At 40.5% G+C, this 20,713-nt stretch overlaps 1 protein-coding gene across 8 annotated transcripts in view; it reads right to left on the minus strand.

Annotated features, from left to right (window-relative positions):
* Positions 1–20,713, minus strand: part of BTRC (beta-transducin repeat containing E3 ubiquitin protein ligase) — a 129,240-nt gene that overhangs the window by 82,706 nt on the left and 25,821 nt on the right. For 4 of the 8 annotated variants that reach the window (XM_081912301.1, XM_081912299.1, XM_081912298.1 and 1 more), the window contains one exon: positions 15,037–15,144. The exons of the other annotated variants lie outside the window; for them this stretch is intronic. In XM_081912301.1, the coding sequence (XP_081768427.1) occupies positions 15,037–15,144 (108 nt within the window). The remainder of the gene's footprint in view (positions 1–15,036; positions 15,145–20,713) is intronic. 8 annotated transcript variants of the gene reach the window in all.

Here is a 20,713-nt window from a genome sequence, read left to right on the forward strand (position 1 = left end):
CATACATCTTATACCATCTTTAGGTCCTCATGATCTTGTTATGCAAACCCACTTCCCTGCCTGATGACCTAATGCCAAGATCATGTTCAGATCCATGGGCATTAATGGGCCTGACCCAAGGCTACCCTTTGAAAACAGCAACCAGTTGGGAGAAAAGTGAGAGTGAGGATTCAAACTTAATTCTTGGTAAAACTAAGTGATGGAAATGCATGAACTGTATGATTCAAGCACATATGGCATCCTTTTGAAGCCTATTGCTTGTTTAACCTCTTTCCTTGACTAGCTCTTTGTAAGCCACACCTAATCACTTGCGGCATAGTGATCTGAAGAGCTGAAGTAGCCAAGAGAAATTTTTACAGAGCTGATCGACATTGGTCTTGTGGCTCCTTAATAATAATAATAAATTGCTGGAAATAAGCAAAGGGATAAGTTCCTCTTGAGAAGTTCCTGGAACAGAAGCTTGAGGAATTCAATTTTTGTGAATTCCAGTATGACCCGCTCTGATCTGCACTTCCTGGATTAATGTGTGGAATGGAACAGGATCATGTTTCAGATTTTGCATGTCTGTGAATTTTGTAATGAAGTTCTCAATTCAAAAAAGTACCAAAATGCATTAAAAAGTATTTTAATATAGCATACATTTAAAAATGTGTACACTGTGATAAAGTATGTATTTAAATACTTATTTGTGATTTTAAAAAATCAAATTCAAATTTAAAGCATATTTAAAGAATTGCGCATGAATATATGGACTTGAAAACAGACCGATCCATCCATTCTAGCTTTTTGCTGACCCACAATCTCCTTTCCTTATTATCTGAACACTTGACTCACACCAGAAGCTGCCCTCTATTCAAAAATACACTCGATAGCTTTCAGCTGTTGTTCCCAGTTTCTCAACTTGTGATGGTCAAGCAATGTGGGGTGGTCCAATTCCTCTCCTCCTACTCTTCTATCATCCCTCTTCCTAATGAAGCATACTAACTGCTTTCTTGGAAGGACAGATCGTGAAGCTGAGGCTCCAGTACTTTGGCCACCTCATGAGAAGAGAAGACTCCCTGGAAAAGACCCTGATGTTGGGAAAGATGGAGGGCACAAGGAGAAGGGGGCGACAGAGGACGAGATGGTTAGATAGTGTTTTCGAGGTTACCAGCATGAGTTTGACCAAACTGCGGGAGGCAGTGGAGGACAGAGGTGCCTGGCGTTCTCTGGTCCATGGGGTCACGAAGAGTCAGACACGACTAAACAACAACAACAACTGCTTTCTGCACCAAAGTTACTGGCCATCACTTAAGTGTATAATTATCACTCCTTCAAAGCTTGCAGTCTAGAAATCAGTCTTGCTCTTTGAAATAAGTAGTCCGTACCCTACTGATGTGTGTATACAACCTAATACAGGAGAGCCACCTAAGAAGTTTTATAACAGGGTGAAAGATCCCACAGTAATTTAAGATTCACCGAGAGACCTGCTATTAAGAATGGGGGACAGACTGAGGGGGAAGCTACTACATATCATTAGAGAACAGAACTACTGCTTCACCTTGCTCATTGCCCAGTGATTGAGAGAGGCTGCTTGGCCAGGTTAAGGGAGCAGCTGACCCCCACACCCAGCTACAAAGACAGCAGACTACTAATGCATTGTGCTAGGGGGATGTGGCAGATCACCACAGCAAAAGGCACAGGTTTTTGCTTACAGACACATATACAAAGCAACCACAGAAACTTTGCTTTGTTTCTTTGTTTTCTGTAGATTTGTTTCTTAGGGAGAGTCTTGTTTGCATTTCCACAAAAACTCAGTAAAATAAATAAAATAAAATAAAAAGCAACCACAAAACACATATGGTAGCTTTTCTTTCCTGTTCTAACATACTGTACTCTGTTTTTCAGGATACAGCATATGGATGATTCCAAAGCAAAAGTTGCGGGGGAAATCAAACATACTTCACCCAGCATGGAGCAAAATTCCATGCAAATCATGTTGCCAACTTATGAGGCATCGTTCCTCTATTGTGCTGTTTATCCACTGCTGTTTTACTATGGTGTACCCCTCTACATCACTATGATCGAATCCTTAAAAACAAGGGTTTCAATTAACAAAATCTAACTTTGGAAAGCAATCTATCCATCAAAAGAATGGTTTCCAAAGGAATAAACATTTCCTCACTGACTGAGACAGGGATGTTAGTTTCCCTTTGGTTCCATCAAACTACAGCAACGTGGAAGGCAGGAATATTTGTACAGAACAGCTCTTGTACCTAAAGGCCAGTCAGATTTTTGGTTTTTAAAGAAAACGGTACAGCTTTAAGCCAGGGTGTATTAAAAGCCACTATTCACACTCCCTTGCTTGGACATGAATGGCCTATTAAACCTACAACATATCTGTTTTAGTTAACTTCTGGGTGGGGAGGGGACCAGGAGAGAAACAAAATGTACTTAAATGCAGGGCTCCCCCCCTCCCTTGGGCTGAATGCCTTTCATCCAATAAGACATTCAAAGCAGTGACCCAGCAAATGGATTGAAAAAGCAATCTTCCGTCTGAGTGCCACATTATCCTTCCTATTCAGTATTCTCCGAGAGAGATCTCAATCAGCTGGGTGCGTGTGTAAGAGACAGCGCAGCCCATTGCTGGGTTAATTAAACATTTGACTTTAACACCCTCCCATCATTAAGCAAATAAAAACAGATAATTCAAACCACACTTCATACATAAGGTACACAACAGACGTCAAAAATTTAGAGAGGCCCAGGCCCCTAGGGGAGTTCCACTGGGGAGATAATCAGTTTAAATCTTAGCTGGTTTATCAATTATTCTATTGATTAAAGTGGAGTGATTATGCAAGACTCTGCTTTGCCACATGGGATAAACGTCAGAGCAAGACAAACTCGGAAGGCTCAAAACAGTTTTGGAAAGCCAAGAGACCAATATGAGTTCATTACAACTCACTTGAGGCACACAGATGAGAAAACTGATTTTGCTTTGTTTATTTTAGGGTGACAGAAGCATTTCTGATCAGAACTCTGTGTGGTTATCTCAACTGAAGCTTTACAAAAATGCATGTCATGGAATTTAGGCATCTTTTTCTGCACATTCAAATAGAAAACTAATCCTGGAATACATTTAATAGATGCTGGTTCAACAATGAAAGATACAGAATTTCTTGTGCCCAAACAAGCACTTAAGCATCTTACAGCACTCATATGTACCTTCCGGTCATTGGGATTTTGAGTCAAAAATTCACACACATCATAATATGGAAGCGGGGGAAACCTGAGCTCAGATTTTAGTAATGAAGTGACATCATAAAGTAGTTGGGGGCAAGAGCAAGGCAAAAAGGAGGGCTATATAGTCACTGCATTGCAGCCCAGGAAAAAAAGCAGGAAATGAGGTTCTAGTCACACCACCATTTTTCTGAGGCCCAAGGGGAGGGTTGAGGGGAATTAAATTTACAAAATCTGGAGAAAGGAACAAAAAATAAACCAGAAACTGTGTGTCTTTCAATGTACAAATTCCAATCAGAGGAGATATAATCTTTGTATATGGACATGGACACACTGGTTCAAGATGGCTAGTTTTGTCTGCAATTAGTATGACCATTACTAAGTGATGACACTTTCTGTTTAAAAACAGTCTGATTGCTATAACAGCATGGTTAAACAGTTTGACAAAATATTCATTTAATGTGGTCTGTTAATTCCTTTTCAGAACTTCTCCATGGCCAGATGTTTCTTTCACTTGGGCAAGGCCATATTGAGGTCTACAGTCTATTTCGACAGATAAACACATATAGACGACTTTCACTTTCTATTTTATTTTGCATCCTATTTGCTAAATGGTTAGATAGTGCACTTAGGTACCTGAAGAGTGCAGAATTCCTTCTCTAACACTAGGTATATTTGTAATTATTGTTTGAGTTTCTTAAAAAAAAAACTTAAAGAATGTATAATTTTAAATGAAGTGAAAGATATCATGTGCTACCTAAATTAGGTATAACTCATTTCATGTTCTTATTTGCAACATGCTTTACTACTGTGTGAGATATACTTCAATCTCACCCATTCCTAAAATGTTAATAGCTTCAACGTTACCAGAAATTTTACATCTTGATTCCGAAAGCTTTATTTTAAGCTAAATAATTCCTTGAAGACTCACACTTCAGCAAGAGGATATCTAGCAGATCACCCAACCCCCAAATGAAGCTTCAATGTGAAAACCTTGGCTGAGTCAGCCTCATTCTTTTCAGGCTTCTTCGTGTCTTTTTTTCTTCTTCTACCATTTCTGAATTTAAAACTCTTAGGAATAGTAAGCTTTGTTGAATAAGCATTTGGTGCACATTTTGCTGTTGTAAATCAATTCATCAGCCCAGATTAAATTTAAGAAATCTATAATCTCAGGAAATCTCCATCTTCCCCCTTGGAATCCAATGCTGAAAAGCACTGAACAGATGCAAGTGCAGTTCATTTCTGTAGGGATGCGTCAGCTGATCACCTTGAATTGCCATGTGCAGAAACAAATGTGCAGGAAAGAAGTTAAATTAGCCAGCTGCAGCCAAAATGACAAAATTGTGCAGGACTGAAAAAATAAACAAATTTGGTGTGGCATAAGCACTTGTAGACCACAGCCTACTTCAAATGCAGGAAGTTTCCTGGCCACAGAGAGTATCTGATGAAGTGCAACATGAGCCTTTGTAGACTCCAATCAATGACATTAGATGAGCACAGTAGACAGGAAACTTCCTGCATAGAAAGTAGACTGCAGCTTACAAAAAGCTGCCACAATAAAGGATAACCTTTTAAATGTCTTGGTTGGGGTATGTCAGGCACATGAGACCCCCACCTTGCAAAGGAGGTCTGTTTTAGTACATGGATGGGGCATTGCCTTGGGCTCCATGGTGGAAGAAAGGCAGTATAAATCTAAGAAAATAAGGTGCTTAGGGTGCCTTTTGAAATGGCTGATCCTGGGTTCAGAATCGTCTGACACTGTTTACTTGCTAACCATGTAGCAAATTATATGATCAATGTTGTCACTGAATTTATAAAAAAGAAAGGAGTGTGGTTGAGGACAGAGACAGATAGACACATTGGCTGATGGTTCCTTTTTTCATTCCTGTTATTCAGAAGGTACTCAATGTCCACAAGACTAAATATAATTTATTCTAATGTATGAAATATGTGGTTGTAAGCATCTGGTTGGATACTGTTAGAACAGTATGATGGACTACATGGGACACTGGCATGATTCAGAAAGCTGTTCTTACGTGCTGGTGCTGTCAAACACCATCCCATTGTTGTTGCTGCTGCTGTTGTTTGGACATGTCCAAAACTAGATCATTGGAACTCAGTCTTGATGGAAAAAAGAGCTATCACTGGATGCTAATGACCAAAGACTCTTCAGGCAGCAGTAGATGGCATCATTCGTGGGGCTGCACCGTTCACCTCCTTCTTGCTGAGTCGCTGCAGCATACCGGGATGGAAAAAGGGAGGCGTGCAGCAGCAGCAAGGTCAGTATAGTGCAAACACGCCAGCATGTCTCATTCCACTGTTGTGTTTGCACCATCATGCACTTGTTGTCACACCCTTCATCCTTTCTGTCCTCATAGGCTGCAGCAACTCAACGGGATGGAGGTCAGGTGAGTGCTGCAGTCCCACCACACCTTTAGGTATATTGTTGAGATGCCACACTGCAAGAAGATGTTGAAATGACACCCCATCTATTAACAGCAGCCTAGATGACCATATGTCAGGAATGGAAGCTCCAGCTCCAACAGAGGCATTGGTAACAAGAATCTGGAATACTCTTTAATTATTGTTTTGAATTTTGAGTCACTCATTTATAAATGCTTAATTACCATGATGAAATTTAAGAATGAAGTATTTAGAACAATTGTGAATGTAAATTAGATTAATGTATTTAATATGGAATAAGAGAGACCGGAAATTATCCTATACAAAGGAAATTACTATGTAAATTGAAGTAGCTGCAATTTATACTAAAGCTATGATGCCTAACGGATTGAGAATTATTATGTTAAAAAAACAACAACCCTGGAATTTTATGAAGTTTTATTTAGGTATGTTATCAGTAGAATAAAGTCAAGACATCTAAGGCTAACAATGGTTTCCCTCTTACCTAGCACCCTGCATTTTCAACTGTAGTTCCTATACAGAGCAGCCCACAGGCAGATGAATATTTACTAAGCCACTGTACTATTCAACGTGATCTTAAAAGATACCCTGGTCTTCCATCCCCCAAATTACTCTTGCCAGGGCAACTAATTATACTGTACTCTATTGTAGAAAGCAACCACTAGCTGCACTTTTGCCATTAGACACAATACAGTACATGACTGAGTTTCATCTTGGAGGTGTATAGGACTAGCTGGAAACCTAGAGGAAAAGGTGTGACAATGGCAACACACAAACCCGAGCTTGTGCTTCCTCACTGTAGAGAACAGGGTACACATGCAAGCTGCCCTGGAATTACATGCAAATCCCATTATACATTTAAGGTCCCTGTCCCCCTGCTGCTTCAGATCTCCAATCTCTTGCAAAGCCAACTTAAAAAAACCCCCACACAACAACTTACATTAACATGCTGTATTTTACCCTCGCCACCAGAAATACTAAGGGTGCTATTTGTAATTGTATTCTTTTAAGAGGTTTGTTCTCTGCAGCTGTTTTCTGCTTGCAGTGTATTTTGTGTAATCAGCACATCATCATAAATACATTGGCTGTTCCCCTGAGGGGAGCTGTCAGTGTTTAATTTACAGAACAACCTGGCCAATGTGAATTCTAACGCTACAGCACTAAGGCAAGGAGTTACCACACTCAGGGAAAAAAACAGGTTTCTATGAATTTTTATATCAAGAGCTGGTCCCAGGACAATTTAGGTTCAGAAATAGATTATTTTAAAAAAGCTTTTTGCACAGTGTATGAAATGGATTCTTTACCACTTACAACTTAACTCTCCCCTACAGGCATTAAGGGGACTCGGACTTTCTGTAGAAAATACTCGTTTCTGTAAACACCAACCGGCAGGAGGCAGTGAGGCTTCTTTAAAAAACAATGTTTCACTGAAATTAATGAATGATACCCATGCCAAATAGTATTCTGCTAAATGATGGAGTAATAAGGTGCTTCAACTTTACAACTCATGTTTTACCTGTAGGTTCCACAAAATTAAGACTGTATTCTTGAAGGGTAGCACTATAAATATACAGATACCCTCCTTTTAAAAACTGCTTCATGCTATTTATTTGGGATTGGCAAATTAACATTTCAGCTTAGTGACACACAGGTTTTTCAGAGATTTCTCTTCCACAAAACCCTATGCAAATAGAAACCTGGAAACTGTGTTTGCTGATGCACCATTTGAAGGGGTAGACGTATGCACCTAAACCTAAAGCAACGTTTGTATGTTGAAAATTAATCCAACAGAAATTTATTTAAAGCAAATTTGGGGAAGAAATCCCATACATTTAAAACTGTGGCTAGTGCCTAAGAATCTACACCCAAGCGAATGTGTACTGGGCCTAATTCTCACTAAATTAGTAAGCTTATGCCTAGACTGTACCATACTAAAATTGCCTCCACATAGCAAATCAGATGTTAGGAAGAAGATTCTAGCCCGACCTTTTCCCTGACATGCTTGTGTCCAGTGTGAATGGACGGGGGATAGAAGACTGTATAAAGTAGCATGATTCAGTCATGTGAGGCCCACACTTGCAGTCTGCAGTGGTACGACCTCTGAAAGAAAAAGGCCTAGTAGTAACTGCAGCCCTAGGCATACTTTATAAGAAAAAAGTACTACTGAAATCAGTTGAATTTACTGTATTTTAAATGTTTAGGGCTGGGCTGAAAAGGAAACCATCAAAGTCTGAGTCATTCTGATTCTAGATCATCCCACAGAATGAATCACCCATTAAAGTTCTACTTGAATGAATATCTCAGCAAAGCTCAATTCACCAAAGTTTGGAACTGCAACTTCAGATTTTCATTTACCAAGTTAGTGGTAAACACAGAACGGTTTATATATATGCTTTATATTTACATTATCCATAATTATGACGTAAAACTTGTAGAAATGAAGCTTTACCATTGCAAAGCCTCTATTAGATCCATTGAAAGATTATTTTGCAAGAACCATTAATCCAAGAAATAGCATTGTGGGAATTAGCAGAATTTCCCATTTCACACTGCAATTACTCAATTATCTTAAGTAAATCCATAAATATATTTAGCTATTTTTGCATCAAAACCAACAGCTTTGAAGACACAGTCCATTAATAAGACAAGTGTGACTATATTTATAGGCTGAAAGGCTCAGGAAAGTATACTGTGAAGGGAAGGGGTTCACCGACACCTAGATCTCATCTGCAAGAAGAAAGCTACAGTTTACCCACATTTATCTGTACTTGTTTGGAATGAGGCATGGTGTCAGTTCTATATGGAACACTAAATCTGTAACCAACCATGACTTAAAAGGAAGAACAATTAAGCGTTATCAAAACTTTCAATTTGTGGTAAATTTAAAAATCAGTTGTTGTTTCATCAAAGATATAAGGAAAAGATACTCTTGCAATTACAAGCAATGTCTTTAGCAAACACGTTAACAGAATCCTCTGGCACTGGCTTTACTAGCAGGAGAACAGGGTACACCTATTTCTGCGTTTAACAGTTTTCCATGTAGCACATGCCAAATCCATTTTCCGCTATGAAAATAAAGGAACTGAGAGCGTTTAAGGTGATAAATATTTGCAAGAATAGGGTAGTCTACAATCAAAGGAAGTACATGCGGTGCAGCTACGTTTTAAAGGCAATGACTTTTTAAAACAAAAAACTGGTGTAATCACTAAAGCCCACTCTCATTACTGAAACGTGAAGTTCAAAAAAACTTGTGCTGGAATCATTGGAGCATCAATTCTGCTACTCCTTCCTCATGTTAAAAGGACAAAGTGCTCGCTCTTTCTAGTAGTTGCACAGTACCACCAATGACCATTAGGTAGCAGCACAGTACGCATGATCTCTCCACATGCATCTCCCTCCATTCTTTTCCTGCACAGCTTTGCTTTTGCTCATTTCTTTCTCTCTCTCTCTCTCTCTCTCTCTCTCTCTCTCTCTCTCTCTCTCTCTCACACACACACACAGACACACACACACACACACACACACACACACACACACACACTATAGCTGGTTCTAATTCAATTAGCACAGTCTGCAACTCCAGAAAAAGAGTAATTCAATTAGTGCATTGTGGGGCTCTGCAATACCTCTAAGCAGATGTTCACCAATCCTCGGGAACTCGGAGCTAGCTTTAAGAGTACCTGTACCCCATCCGGTTGGCACTACATATGTCATTTGTCAGAATAGCTTTCTGACTTCTAACAAGGAAAGAAGGAAAATCCACTCTTGTGGACACAGGAGGTTTCCTTTTAAACATGATCAAGGTCCCCTACTAGCAAGCCCTTTGAATTCAGCATCTCAGGAAGAACAATGCATATTATACAAGGCTGGCAATTCATGAAGGGTTGAAACGGGGGTTATTCTATTGGAGAAGCCATCTGTATATTATTGGCTCTTTGTAATTGGTGCCAGTGCTTGTGTGGTATGGAGGATTTCCCTAAGAACAAGGCCCATTTTTACCATTACATTTAATGCAAAATTTGTAACAATAGGGTTGAATTCAACCAGGTCCTACTCAGCACAGACCCAATGACCCAAATTTAGTCAAATCCATTAAGTACTATGGGTCTTCTCTGAGTATGTGTTGAATACCACCCTAATGAAGTGATAAACATGTGAGAAGTGATCAGGAACATGCTAGTTGGAGGGTGGGGCAGAGGTAAAAAACTGTGAGCAAAATTTTACTTTTTAGAAAAGACACACCTTACAACGTTGATAATATAGTGCATGGCTGGTCACTTTGATAATCTCCTGATGTTTTGGACTAAAACTCCCATCAGCCCCAGCCAGCATAGTCAATGGTCAGGGTTTGTGTTTTTCAACATCACACAATCCCGAAACAATTACGTTCCTCTCCTTCTTCCAAACAGCAGCTTATCTATCTTGGAATACACTACCTTGGCAAAACTGAATACTACAGAAGATACCCTCACAATGGAACAACATATAATGTGGAACTCTTGGTTGTGAGCCACGTACAGAGGGATGTGGGTGAAGCTGTGGGTTAAACCATAGAGCCTAGGGCTTGCCGATTGGAGGGTTGGCGGTTCAAATCCCCGCCATGGGGTGAGCTCCCATTGCTTGGTCCCTGCTCCTGCCCACCTAACAGTTCGGAAGCACGTCAACGTGCAAGTAGATAAATAGGTACTGCTCCGGTGGGAAGGTGAACGGCGTTTCCATGCGCTGCTCTGGTTCGCCTGAAGCGGCTTAGTCATGCTAGCCACATGCCCTGGAAGCTGTATGCTGGCTCCCTCGGCCAGTAAAGTGAGATGAGCGCCGCAACCCCAGAGTCTTCCGCGACTTGACCTAATGGTCAGGGGTCCCTTTACCTTTTATACAGATAGTAGTCAAGGTCAGGGAAGTAGCAGCAGAGATCAGTAGCTTCTGTACAACTTTTTGCATCTTCAGTTTTTGACACAAACACAGATGCTATAGTAGGTGCACTTTATTCAGCTTTTCTTGCAACATATAACAAGTTATGCCAACAGATACTGCAGGGATTCTTGCACTTGTCCTAGCTTGGCAAGAGTGAGAACTGAACAGGAAGGAAGGAAGGAAGGAAGGAAGGAAGGAAGGAAGGAAGGAAGGAAGGAAGGAAGGAAGGAAGGAATCCCACCCACCCCACTAGAAGTGCTAGATAATCACTTGCTTGCAGTGTACCTTTCACATGTGTCATGTCTGCCTAGTGAATTTCAGAGAGGGTAAAAGTAAAGGGTATAAACCTCCCCCCCCCTTTTATTATTCTTTAAATAGCACAGCACACACATCTCAACTGTACATTCCCTCGGGCAATGTATTCATTCATTTTGCTCTATAAACTCCTGTACAGCTAATCTTTAGCCACCATGGATATGTTTAGGTACGAATATCAAACTGCTGATTTCGTTTCATTTCTGTCCTTCACAGTTACTACTTTCAGTTCTGTCAGGGAGGAAGAGGGGTTTGTGGGGGGAGGAAGAAAAAAGAGAGTCTCCCAGCCTGAAGAGTGTCCCTTTCAAACTAGGACCATTGCTTAAAACTGAGTGTCACAGACTATGGCAGTTCAATATTTCATAGCCAATACAAGGAATGAACACCACCACTGCAACTTTAAATCTTGGTAAATCCCCTATGTCAGCCTCTCCCTCTCATTGAAATGCCAGAGGGAGCAGCAATCAGAGAGGAGATGTTCAACGTGATAGAGGTCAGGACACCAGTGGATCAACGTACCAGAAACACGACCTTGTTTATTTTTTTCTCCAGTATTATTGTTTACAGGGTGCTTTGTTCATGTACCTTGTGGTTCTTAGCTAAAAGATGAAATTACAGCCCAGGATGGAGCGCTCAGGCACACATCCAATTTGTGTTTCCATCTCAGAAAACAAAAAGCTTTGGAGGCCCTCGGGCTGCCATTCAAACTTGGAGAGGCTGACATTTTTAACAGCATGAACCAGAGACTGGCAGAGGGAATGATCGAATGCATTTCTAACTTGTCAATCAAAGATCTCACCTCTGCTGTCTTGTAAACAGTTGGGAGCCACCTAAGTACATTCATAAATGGGGGACAAGCTAGCCACCAGCTAGGGGGCTGAAGCCATGGGCTTTTGCTGCCAGCCCTCAAAATTAACATTTGGTTTTATAATCTCACTGTAAATATTCTGCAGGTACTTTACTAGAACCAATGGAGCAGAACCAGGGTTGGAAATACTCTATGGATTTCAATCCACTGTGTTTCTCCTAGGTCAATGGATCTTCTGACTATGGAGTCATCTTGCTTCCAATTATGGGCAGAAAGCATTCTGTTTATCACAACAGGTCACTAAAGAATTTCTTCAAAAGATGCTTCACTACTATTGGAGCCTTAGAAATATACACAGCAGAACATGGGGCTTTTTTTACAATCAGGTGACATTTAATTTTACGGAATAAAATGAACAAAGAACCATATGCCTGTTAAGTCTGTGATACACCATGTCAACAGGGATTTGTTTAATATAAATATGCACAAGAGAAAGTACAGTAGCCAAAGGAATATTCTACAAATTCAGAAGAAAACAGCTACACTTGAAATATAATTTAGTACTGTACCCTTATAATTCTGCTTTGCCACTTTCATAGTATCCACTATCAGGTGGCAGGATGAAACCTTCCTCACCTAAAAGCCTGTTCAAAGCGCAAGAGCCCTGCTGGATCAGAACAATGGCCCAACTGGCCAAGCATCCTGTTCTCAGACTGGTCAACAAGATAGAGCAATGATTCTGAAGGCATAGACTGTAATCAACCTTTACAATGAGGAAAGTCTTCAGCATAGCTTCTCAGCATAGCAGAAACTCTGTGGATTTCACTTCTCCTTTGGGGATTTGAAGCAACAGGTGGAGCTCAAGTCATCTGACAGCTGTGTTTCTAGCTCTGTTGTTTTTGCTACAGTTTAGAATCTCTCTGACCTTCCAAACTGGACAGTAATTTCTTATTGCCTGCTGCATATAAGCAGATTTCCCCTTTTAACCAGAATATACTGCTACTGCAAATAATGCATATACATCTAGCTTGTCACAGCCATCTCTGGAAATTAAAACACACATATAGTTTTGGCAGGAACAAAACAAGCAACCCAAAAGAAAAAAATGTGTTATTAGTTTTAGCAGACAAGCAATATACTCAACATGCTACCAAATACCTTACCTCTGACTTCTAGTTTGGGGAAAGTATAACCTGAATTCTTTCAAACTGTACATATCAAGGAAGAAATGTACTGAGGAAATTTAAATTTGGCCTCCATTTCTGAAAATGAAAAAGGATACACCCTCCTCTTCCTATTCCCTACAGCTTTGCCAGATGTCCGGAATACTGAGAGGGTGCATTCAGAGTCCATCAATGCCAAGTATTGGCTCAACTAGGAGAGCTGCTGCAGAATGATCTAAGATGCGTCAGCACTATTTTCACATCACTCAAGGCAAGAAGCCAGATTTAAAATTAAGTCAAATCACAAGTTCTTGGCCACAAACCTACGGACTCATCCAGCTGACTGTCACGATGATTCATGAGCCTTAGGAGCATGCTGGAGCAGCTATTCCATAAGGTTCCCCCAGGTGCTCGTACTCTGCACTGCTATTTCTACAGAATATTTATTGTTCTGAAGCAACAAACCATGCCTATTTTTCTTGTGAGTCTACATATAGTCACTTAGGTCCTCACAACTGGCTAAGATCAGCTTCCAGGATAGCCTCCTTATACCAATCCTTAAATAGTCACCATGGTACTATTTATTTCACGCATACCTCTAATTCAGTGGTTTCAAAGGCGTGAGCTGGGATTATGAAGAGTGGACCAGGATTAATATCATTTTGTAATATTAATTAAATGCCAAGTCTGGTGTAACTGAAAAAGTTTGAGATAAATTAAAAATATAGGCTTAGTCAAAACAGGTCCAGTGTTAATGCTGTGTAGAATGTTATAGAATTCCTAATAGTGTCAAAGCCCAATAAACAGGACATAAATGTGATCAGCCTAGAAATTCTCTGTTCTTGTCTATGAGAATGACAATAAACCATTTTTTTTCTTCTGAGTAACAATCTGCCTATGAGGGCTCTTTGCGTGATCTGGGTGTCCATCTCTCTGTAACCATGAATACTGACCCCCTAAAAGGAATGAATTGGGAGTCTGTAACCCTACTTCAAGGACAACTGCCAACACTCCTATAAATTCTGAAAGATTTTTAGCACAACAGTTTTATATGTAGGTCCCCATGACTCAGCATGAGGTACACAAGACCTTTTCAGTTGTGATGAGCGTAAAGAAATATCCCCCTTAGAGAAGGCTGCTTAATTCCTATCTCTGCTTTCCTTTTGACCAGCAATGAAAACTTTCTAGTTCCACTGCCCCTTTGGCATTTGTATCTGCTGATCTGAAATTGTATTTTAATGATCTGTTTCAAGTATTGCTAGATAGGAAAGCAGGATGTAAATTCTTTGAAAATATAAGTCAGCAAGAAACCTGCTGAAGGATTTTTTTGTTTTGGTGTTATGGATTGGAATTGATGGTTGGAATCAAAGACAACTCTCATGGATTCTTCTTATTTTAAATGGCATAATTGCTCTCATCCTCTAATGCATATGATAATGTCTGAAAGAACAAGCCATACACATTTCCGGAATAGCAGAACAACTTGGCCACCTATAGAACTAGTCCCGGTAAATGAAAGCCTAGATCTTTTTTTGAAAGAAAGTAAGAAAACTAGTTTTGTGAACTAGGGGGTGGGGACTAGTGATGAAGCCCCTGAGCCTCAGTTCCAAGAAACAGAAAAAACACCCCCCATAAGTACTTAATGTAGGTGGGAAGAAGCAAAAATTAAAAGACCAAAGTTTGCTGTTCTGCTTCTATTCCTGCCCCCCCCCATCACAACTTTTTCATGCAGCTAGATGGAAAAAGTACGTGCACATGACAGCAGCAATAGACCAGAGACTCAACTGGCTTAAATACAAGTTACCAACTGTCAGTGTATTCCTATCCATATTTAATAATCAAATACATACCACCTCCACCCGCCCCCTAAATGTAGAGTAGTAAAATTAAGGCATCAACTGTAGTACATCCAGATCAAAGTGAGCAGTAATAACCAAATCTTGCATTTTGGGCCAAGCATTCTTACTAGAGCTGAGCAAAAAGTTTCCAATTCTATCTGTATCTGACATTGTTGCATTAGCGGTCAACTGTGGTTCTATACAAGATGTGAATGGCATTTATTAGTCTGGACAACATAAAGGAAACACAACTATGAAGCAAATACTACCAGTATTACTACTACTACTAATGGAAAAGTTAATGAAAGCAAAAGCACAAGCAGGAGACACACCCAGAGAGAGAGTGAGAGAGTACCTGGAAAGCTGTGAGTGCGCCAGTCCCTGGGTTATAGAGGCATCGCAGCGAGGGCATGCTGTCCGCCAGGTTGGAGCAACCCAGCCACAGAGACCGGGGCATAGAGCACTGCAGAGAAAGGACAACTATGAGATGGGACTGTATGAAACAGGATGGCACAGATTACAGGAACTTCTGGGGCTGACGTTTTCAGAAGAGTTATAGCTGACCGTAAGAGATTGGAGTAGCTTCCACATACCCACACATTACCAACCTGAATATTCCCTTTAGAGAAAAGCAGGAAGGGAGGGTGGGAAGGAATAGGAAACACAACACACATGTCATGCTTAAGATCACATCAGCTCAATTAAGTATCTTGAAGACATGTTACACCATAGGTCACAAGAATGTCCTAATGTAAGGTAGTCAATGCTTTTAGTGGATTTTTGAGCAATTAATTAACTGATTAAAACAAATTTTACTTTAGCTAATGTAGGCATTTATCATGTCAGTCCCTTAGCCATGGTGTACTACTTGCTCTCAATTGTACAAATTTGTCCTTCTCTTCCCCACCAGGTCTTAATAACAGCTAGTCACCATCATGTCTACAACTACTGTATTTACTTGAATCTAATGCACACCTTTTTTTGGCCAAATTACGTTGCAAAAATTAAGGTGTGCATTAGATTCGATGGCACATTTACATTAGCCAGCAAATACTTTTTTGGTTTCAAGGTTCTGAAACTTGAGGTGCGCATTCGATTTGATGGAGCATTAGACTCTAGTAAATACAGTAGGTTAACTATAGCTAACACTAAGGTTTGCTCCAAACCAGGGTTTAAAACTGACTGAAATCATGAGCAGCACTGAATAAAGTTAAGGGTTGGGAAGACATTACTGGAGACAGGCAGCAGAGGAAGGATGAGATTACTAGTTTGCCTGCAAAGGCTCCTCTAACTCTACGGTTCTACAAATGTAAGGAAGGGAGCATATACCGCAATTTTCTGTGTAAAAGACTAGGTTTTTTCCCTAAAAAATAATGTCCAAAATTTGGGGACATCTTATACACGGATAGATCTCCACCCCCCTTTTCTTAAACCAGAGTCCCCCAAAATAGGAGAATAGGAGGCATCCTATACATGGGGGGGGGCGTCTTATACATGGAAAAATATGGTATATTCCATTGCCTGCTCCAGCTTCCTTAACCACAGCCAAGGGATGGGCAGCATTATGTGTGTACTAGCTCAATATGTCAACTTAGTTAATATTTTACATGGTATTTAATAAAGGTAATAGTTCCTGTTAACCAAATGCCACAGGTAATTTACTCTTTGGAAAAGTGCCTCCAAGATATTGCCTGTATAAAGAGATTCACGCAGATGTCATCTGCCCTCAGCATGCTGCATCCTTTTCTAACAATTACAGATATATCCATTCAATACGCCAATTAATCAATTAATATTTTTTGCCCTGCTCTAAGCATAAGGGCTCCAGTTCACCTGCTGTCTTTTCCCATGCAGAGTCACTATTCAGCATGGGGTGAACAATTCTGCCATGTAAGCAGAATGAAGGGTGGAAACGTCACATTGCATACAAAGGGAAAGGGGGAGAAATAGAATGGATTAGTAAGGAGACTGCAAGGAACCTGCAGCAGTCATATGGTTCAGCTGGCCTTGCTTAGATATTTTTTAGCAAGAAGATTTTTCATCTTTCTATGCAAACTAAAAGATGTGCAAGACCACCAGAAGGGGGGAAATTTTCTATTTTTAAAGTGACATCTAGTTTTCAATAAACTGCACTGGTTAAGTGAAAAGTAAAACTTTGGAAATTACACACATTTTTAGCACTGAATGGACTTTAATATGAGAACCCTCTAACATTTATTGGCCAAGCTGGTCATATGCTGACCCATATATGGAAAGATAGGACCATGAGATTTTGCCTATGAATCTTCATCTGAGCTGTATTTTTTTTAATTTTAAAAAGGTATCAAAGGGAGTGGGAAACAAACAGGCCCACAGCTGTCTCTGGTTATCCCAGCTGTACCCTTGTCTTCTGCTCTGGAAGCCTTCCTGGATTCAGGTCTTCCTCCCACTCCACCAACCTTGCCAGCCTAATGGTTACAGGTCATTTAAAAGGTGTCAACTGCCATCTGAAAATGCCTTAGAATAGGCCAGGAGAACCTGCCGACCTCCAAATATTGTTAGACTCCAACTCCCATCAGCCCCAGTGAGCAGGGCCAGTGATCAAGTATGAGGGGAGTTGGAAGCCCAACAGGACTTTGAAAGCCACATATTCCTCAGCCCTACCTTAAAGCAAGTAGAAAACACACATTTAAGTCAAGATTCCAAACAAACGTAATTAGTTTGGAAATTGTAACTATTGTACATCAGAAATGGGTTCAGAAAAATAAACAAATTCAAGGCCCATGATCTGCATCACTGTGGAAAAACTGAGTTATTAGATAAATCACCATTTTTAGACAAGTGCTTTCTATGTCAACTGCCTGAAGTTCCTGATGCAAGAGATGTAGAGCAATTTAAACCCCCCAAGCAAACTGCTTGCTAGTTTTTGAGTATGGCCTTCCCTCTTTGTCCTCATAGCAAAAATGCTGCTCCACACTGATCATTTCTTGCCTTGATTAGTGAAATCTCCTCCTCTCTGGTCACCTTAATCCACCAATATCCATCTACTGCAAAAATTATTCACATATCTCACCACTCCTTAAATCCTCAAAAACATCCTGCCTGCTTTTTGCACAAGCTTCTTGTTCTTACCTTCAAAACTCGCCATGGCTTTGCCTTGCATTTCTCTGTGCTTTTATCCTTCTGTATCCATCTAAACCCTTGACTCTTCAGGTTACAACCTTCTTGCTTCCTGAAACAACTCCTTTTCTCCTTCCTGCCCCTAGTACTGGGAACTGCCACCAGAGAACTTACATGAGGATCCCTGCCCCCAATTTCTTCCTTCAGATCCCTCCTTTAAACTCACCTCTTCTGTGAAGCTTTTGGGACAATTCTTTAGTCTTAATACCCCACTTAACCGACTTGTCACAGTGCTTTTTTTCTGAAATTCATTGCCATTTGACCCCCACAGCTTACAATTTTCCTCTGTACACCCACAGGCAAGCCAAAGAGAACACATAATACATTTGATCACGTGGCCTCTGGTCTACAAAAGCATATGTGGTAATAAATCTGTTAGCCTTTAAGGTGCTACAAGATTCTTTGTTGCCAATGGCCTACTGAAACAAATCCAAAGTGTGTGTGTGTAATTGCACATTTCTACCCTGTTCATCTTTCCCTCCATTTCCTTACTCTTCATCTGTTGCCTCCCTTGTGCCAACTGTGAGACTGTATGCCCCTTGGGGTAGGGACCTGTCCTCTCATTCTCAATAAAGCAATTGTAAATAGATGACACTCAGTAATAATAAGCCATAGGGAATTCCCAATCCTGTACTCCAGGGGTGGCCAACTCCCGAGAGACTGTTAAAGACTGCCAGTGATCTACCCCCTTTTGAGGGGTTCAGGTCAAAGTTGTTGAGGTTTTTTTAGGGAGGACGAAAGCTCCTTTTTGGGGGGTGCAGGGCAACTTAAATGTTGAACTTTTGGGGGGGAGCCAAACTTGTTGAGCTTCTTTGGGGGGAGCCAGTGATCTACCAGTGTCCAGTGATATACCGGTAGATCACTATCTACCTGCTGGACGTGCCTACTGTACTCCATACCACCAGCATATTTATCCACCCTTGCCAATCTTTTTCATTCTGCAAACACTTTTTTCTTGAGAATGGAGGCAGTTTTCCTCTCTTGCATCTTAAGAGTCAACCTAAAGTAACACAACTTTCTTGAGTCACCTGGAGTTATCTGCTTTGCAAACTCCTCACTTTGATACACATACTCTTTGCTTGAAATACACTGTGCTCTATAAGATAAGAATAGGTGAGTGAAGGGACTGTGTCTTGTGACTCAAATGCAGGGGGAGAGCCAATGCCATTTTAGTTTCTTTCCATGCTAAAGCTTCAGAATATGCACTTGTTCAAATATTCTTCATGACTCTGTCCTTAGATGCATGCCACATACAACCTGTGTTTGCCACTGCATACACATAAGATGGGGAGCTGTGGCCTATTCAGCTTCATAGCACATTTATCTATATAAATACATACAATGGGTGTATACAAATGTTTTTACATGAACATACAAAATGTGGCACAGCCCTTAAAGGTAACTGAATTCTGCTCATCCTGTAAGATACCCAAAATTTGTATGAAGGAAATCAGTATCACTACATGGAAATAATTACACAAGAATCCTGAAAGTTAAAGGTAAATACATATACATGTAGCATATATTGGGTAACACTGTTTCTTCCATCAACTAATTCATACTCTTAAGTTTGATGCAGTGATTCATAATTTTTGTCATATACATAACAAAATTCATATTTACTTCAAGAGGTATGGCTTTTTCTTTTTCTTCAAAGGAAGAAACATTTATTATGTTTTAAAAGACCAATCTACAAATGGAAAACGTCATTCCTGTTCTTGCCTTCCACCCAAAGAAAGCACAGGCTTTAAATTGCTAGTGGTGTCTGAAAGAAGCTTATTCACAAACTCAAACAAAAGGCCTCAGGTGTTTCAACAGAAACACAATGTGTGTAAATCAGAGGAGTGACCCAACAGGACACCTTCATTTACTGCCTCAGTGCTAAGAAAGCTCAATAGGTACTTCTCAGAACTCCTGGTCAAGCTGTGTGCTTCAAAAACTCACTACTGCACTGACAGATCCACAAACAAGGGCCACATTGTTTATCACCGAAATAGTGATTGACAATATCTCCTGCTTGTACCCATGTCAACTACAGAGTAAAAAAAACCCAAACAAACCAAAACCCAAAAGCAATAATGCAAACCACAGTGTGTACAGAGTTGCTCATCAGGGAAGAAAGATAATGGAATCAGTGTTTCTATCCTACTGCCCTACCCCAAATTGTTATCACCATTTGATCTAAATTATGCTGTGGTCTCCCTCAGCACCTTTTAGACCTGGTCCCCACACCTGGTCTAAATGGTGCTGAGGAAGACATTGTGCCCTCCAGATGTTGACAAGCTACAACTTCCATCAGCCCCAGCAAGCATGGCCAATTGCTAGAGATTATGGGAGCTGTAGTTCAGCAACATCTGGAGGACCATGCATTACCCACACCTGAGACCCAAAGAGGAATCATCCTCTAGAACAGGGTGGCCCAACCTCTCAGGTCAAGTGGGCCGCAAGAGTACATTGACACAGAACCCAAGGGCCACACACTGAATTAAATTTCAATATTGTACAGTTTGCAATATAGTTAATATTATTTAACATACACAATTAACATACATACTTGAATATACATAATTAAATACCAATGTGTGAAATTCGCCAGGCACCAGGTAAAGATGTAACAAAGTGAAGATGCTTCAACTCCCTCCGTCATGTTACCTGTTAAACTGGAAGATGGTTGTTTGCAGCTGGGAGTCTGCTCTGACGTTGTAGGCTCCCTGCAGTGAGAGATGGTTGCCCTCCAACTCACAGAGGACAACTGGAATGCAACTGATGGGACATGGCAAACATCCCTGCCCTCATTTCCTCTGCTACAATTAATATCATGTGGCAGAATGAAACCCAATAGGCCTCTTGTTGTCTTTTGCAACAAGTGAGGG

This window comes from Podarcis melisellensis, assembly GCF_964234715.1.
Source record: "Podarcis melisellensis genome assembly, chromosome: 5".
Taxonomy (NCBI): domain Eukaryota; kingdom Metazoa; phylum Chordata; class Lepidosauria; order Squamata; family Lacertidae; genus Podarcis; species Podarcis melisellensis.